This window comes from Coregonus lavaretus (assembly GCF_964263955.1).
Source record: "Coregonus lavaretus genome assembly, chromosome: 36".
Lineage (NCBI taxonomy): Eukaryota > Metazoa > Chordata > Actinopteri > Salmoniformes > Salmonidae > Coregonus > Coregonus lavaretus.
The window spans coordinates 3,198,361-3,202,621 of record NC_140023.1 but is presented as its reverse complement, the minus strand read 5'-3'; the positions used below and the strand labels follow the sequence as shown (position 1 = coordinate 3,202,621).

Sequence of the window (4,261 nt, the reverse complement as noted above, 5' to 3'; positions counted from 1 at the left end):
TGCGATGCAGTGCCTTAGACCACTGCGCCACTCGGGAGACACTATTGACTACTATCCGCTATCAACTACTATCCGCTATCGACTACTATCCGCTATCGACTACTATCCGCTATCGACTACTATCCGCTATCGACTACTATCCGCTATCGACTACTATCCGCTATCGACTACTATCCGCTATCGACTACTACAGTGAACTAACGGAGTGACAGGTGTTCCCTTATAAGAAAGACGACTTGCAAAACCTGCTGCGGAATTGTCTTAGGCAGTCTACCTTTCGCCAACTGGACACACCCTACCCTACACAAATAAGATTACTTGTTGACCTTTTTGTCCAAGAAAATGTCTAAAGAAAACGGAGTGTGCAAGCTGCATTGCTGAGGAATTCAGTCCTTTGTTTGCCACTAAGTTATGCTGATACATTTTTTCACTGCGACCTCTTCAGTTCCTATATTCATCTAATAGGTCTAAACTACCATAACAAAATGCATTGCCTCACATCAGCATTTTTATTTAACACCGTTGTATACGTTTTTGCTACACCTGGACATAGTCTTACATAATCTATTTCTTCTATCGAATTTTATCTCAGCAACTGAAACAGGCACAAACTTGGTTAAATATAAAACATATATTTTTTTATTTTATTTGTTTTATTATTGTACATGCATTTCACTCCAGATTGGTTTCTGGTATTTGCAGGAAGAAAATCATTTAGAAAAATATTGTAATATGTACAGATTACAATTGATGTCATATCAAAGCCTTGTCTAATGTCTATTGTCCCATTGTCTGTTGTCTTGTAGATGCTGGTCTTCATGAGGAATTCTTCCATCTCATCGCAGAAAAGATGGCATGGATAGTGTAGAGCAGAGTCACCAGATAACACATCACCTACAGGAAAAATACAAGATACAGAAAGGTGAGGAGTGGGATCGACCACTAGTTCTCTCACTTGGTTATGTGAAGTTGAACACTACAGCAGCCAACCCAAAGTGGACATGTTAATGGTGGGTTGCGACCCAAAGTGGACATGTTAATTGATCTTGTTACTCACTCTCACTCAGATATCATATTAACATGGTATAAGTCATGGGAAAATGTGTAGAATTGCAGGAAATATAGCCCCCAACCAAATCTTGCTTAGGGTCCCCAAAAGGAGGCATGTTTTCATTAGTTTGGGTCCCAGGAAAACACTACATTTCTTATTCGTGTCCAAGGCTGAAAAGGTTTAAGAACCCCTGCACTGCAGTGTAACCTATTTAGGCTACTATTTAGGATACTACAATATTCAACATGGTTCTTCTTGGGGAACATGCAGTAGGGTTCAGTTGAAGTACACTTTGTTTGAATCACAGGAGTGATGGAACATACCACTGCAGCAATGTCCAATTGGTATTCTTTGAAGAATACAGTGGTGAATTGTTGTAGACCAAGGGTGACATTGGCCTGTACCACTGCTGCACTGAGGTAGAAGAAGGCTGCAAGGGCATGATACGCAACATCCTAGAGAGAGAGAGAGAGAGAGAGAGAGAGAGAGAGAGAGAGAGAGAGAGAGAGAGAGAGAGAGAGAGAGAGAGAGAGAGAGAGAGAGAGAGAGAGAGAGAGAGAGAGAGAGAGAGAGAGAGAGAGAGAGAGAGAGAGAGAGAGAGAGAGAGAGAGAGAGAGAGAGAGAGAGAGAGAGAGAGAGAGAGAGAGAGAGAGAGAGAGAGAGAGAGAGAGAGAGAGAATGAACAACATGAGAGTTACAGTCATCATCCAATAGAGACTACCTGTTATAACACTACAGCCTTTCAATAGACATAATGTTCATTATACTCTCATCATCATTAACATTATTTTTCATTACACATTTAGGATGGGAAGAAAATCCATATCATCGTCATTTTCATCCATTTTGAGTAAATCACTTTGATCAAAGATGGCTGTATGAATGGCTCTCAGACTCACCAGTGTGGGCCAGATGCTGCTCTTATTGGCTCCACTGATGAAGATGAGGAACCACAGTGTAGTGAAGATGAAGCAGAACACAGAGACAAACATCACCCAGCCCTGAGGGTTCGCAATCAGCACCTTTGTGGAGGCCACTAGGGTCCACACCAGACCCCCGAATATCTGCCAACAAGCACACATGCAAACACACACACACACACACACACACACACACACACACACACACACACACACACACACACACACACACACACACACACACACACACACACACACACACACACACACAAACACACACACACACACACACACAGGAGAGAGAGAGAGAGAACACAGAACACATACAGTCATAAAGTCATAAAGTTAACATCAATGCGTTTAGTTGACAAGTTGTTGGTCAAGGGATTTGATGGTTCAATCAGCCATCCACTTCTTAATGTCACCCCAATAGTGTCACTCCATGTGTTGTGGTAAGACCACAGAGAGCAGGCCACAGTAACAAGGTAAGTAAACATGCACCTCTAGGCAAGGTCTGACAGCTCTGTCTTACTAAACCTACTTTAGTCAGGGGTTCAACCATTTGCATAGAACATTTCACCAAGTAATGGCTGTGACAGCTAGGGCATGTAACAATAAACAGTTAAGGTTTCTATGTTATCTTTACCTCTGTCAAAAACATCCAAATGAACACTTGTTCATAATCATATGCTATTTGATTAGTTACTAGATACAAATGCCACAATTTCTCCATAGAGAAGCTGATACTGCTTCATACACAGTCATTTCCAAACTCACACACACATTCTGCCCCCTCCTTCAACAAACACGGCAATAAAAATTGGATTAATGGCGTTTTGATACAGTACGGAACATGTGATCTCCATAGTTTGGTTTCAGATAAGGATTTAACTGATATTCACAAACCAGAAATCACCATGGCCCAACATATTTTCAAGTACTATGGTAACAATTACCAGCAGAAATGCACCACCATTTATTTGAATTTGTACCTTTATTTAACCAGGAAAAGCCCATTGTTACACATAGTCTCTATCGCAAGGGATACCTGACCATGAAGGCTGCACCAATCAAAAAAGTGCATGGTATGAGTCTACACACAGTGTCTGCCATTCTAAAGTAATACTCCTGTCAGTGCACTCTGAAATACTTCATGCATACCCAAATATTACATTAAACAATCACATTTGTCTCCCTCTGATAAATGTGAAGGGCATTCATTCCAATTTCTTGAGTAAAGAGCATTAGAGTAAATAATATTTCTAGAGTCAAGAGCAGTAGTCCAGTCACAGCTGAGAGCAGAACACTTATTTGATTTGTCTGTACTCACAAACTCAGGGATGAAGAAGATGTCTGGAATAGTGGTGAACACACTGGTGCCACTGGGCAGAGGGTTGCTGGAAGCCATATTCCCAAAGTGTCTAGGCCTATCTGTGTGTTGTCGTGGGTGTTAATATGGGTGTGTGCCCAAGACAGTTCTATCTAGATTGAGACCTGTGAGCTAACAAATTCTGCCTTTTAAAGCCTTGCTTCCCTTAACCCACACCTGTTCCTCCTCCTCCTGTCTTTCTCTTGACGGTTTATTTCTTCACTACATTGAAATACCAGTTGGTTGTGTCAGCTCGTGTACAGATGTAGGATCTTAATTTGATCACTCTTTTGTTGTTGAGAAAAGCAGGAAATGCAAATGTGTAGTGTATTTGAGTTTTAAAAAAGGCTTCTAAAGTTTGTAATTTCCACTTTGAAATTTAAGACTTGATTTGCCCTAACAAAAAATATATCAACCCCTACAAAAATGTCCATTAATTATAATCCACATAATAATTCACATTTCCTGTTGCTGTAGGATTATTTTTTATTCTGTAGCAAACTGGATCAAATTAAGATCCTTCATCTGTATGTAAGCGAGAGGCCCAATGTGGCCCACATCACATCTCAAAAGTAACTGTCATCATCTATCACTTGCCACACCCTTGATGAAAATGGATAAGGTGTGCCATTGACTTCAGACAGGAGGCCCATTGTGTGTGGTGGGCAGGACTGTTTGCCAGGAGTGTTGCCTCCCCATTTCCATTCAGTTTGTCACCTGTCAACATTACAGTTCGTAGAGAACAAACCAGAGAGAGAGGGGGGAGGGCCAATCCCAGAAACTGCAGCATGAGCGCTATAACTGGGACAACCCAAGCTTACACACACACACGTATGGACATGGGAATAAGTATTTTTCCGTTCATGTTTGGTAAACATCTTCCTCATTGTACTTTTTAAAAATTTGATTGCAATATCCTGA

At 41.1% G+C, this 4,261-nt stretch overlaps 1 protein-coding gene across 1 annotated transcript; it reads right to left on the bottom strand.

The window, feature by feature from the left end:
- Positions 1-494: 494 nt before the first annotated feature.
- LOC311110770 (myelin and lymphocyte protein-like) lies at positions 495-3,529 on the bottom strand. The gene is made up of 4 exons (XM_084153335.1): positions 3,302-3,529; positions 1,951-2,115; positions 1,375-1,506; positions 495-894 (listed from the first exon to the last, which is right to left on the bottom strand). Exons 1-4 carry the CDS (start codon positions 3,377-3,379, stop codon positions 817-819), a joined length of 453 nt encoding a protein of 150 aa, XP_084009461.1. The 5' UTR covers positions 3,380-3,529; the 3' UTR covers positions 495-816.
- Between the last annotated feature and the right edge of the window lie 732 nt (positions 3,530-4,261).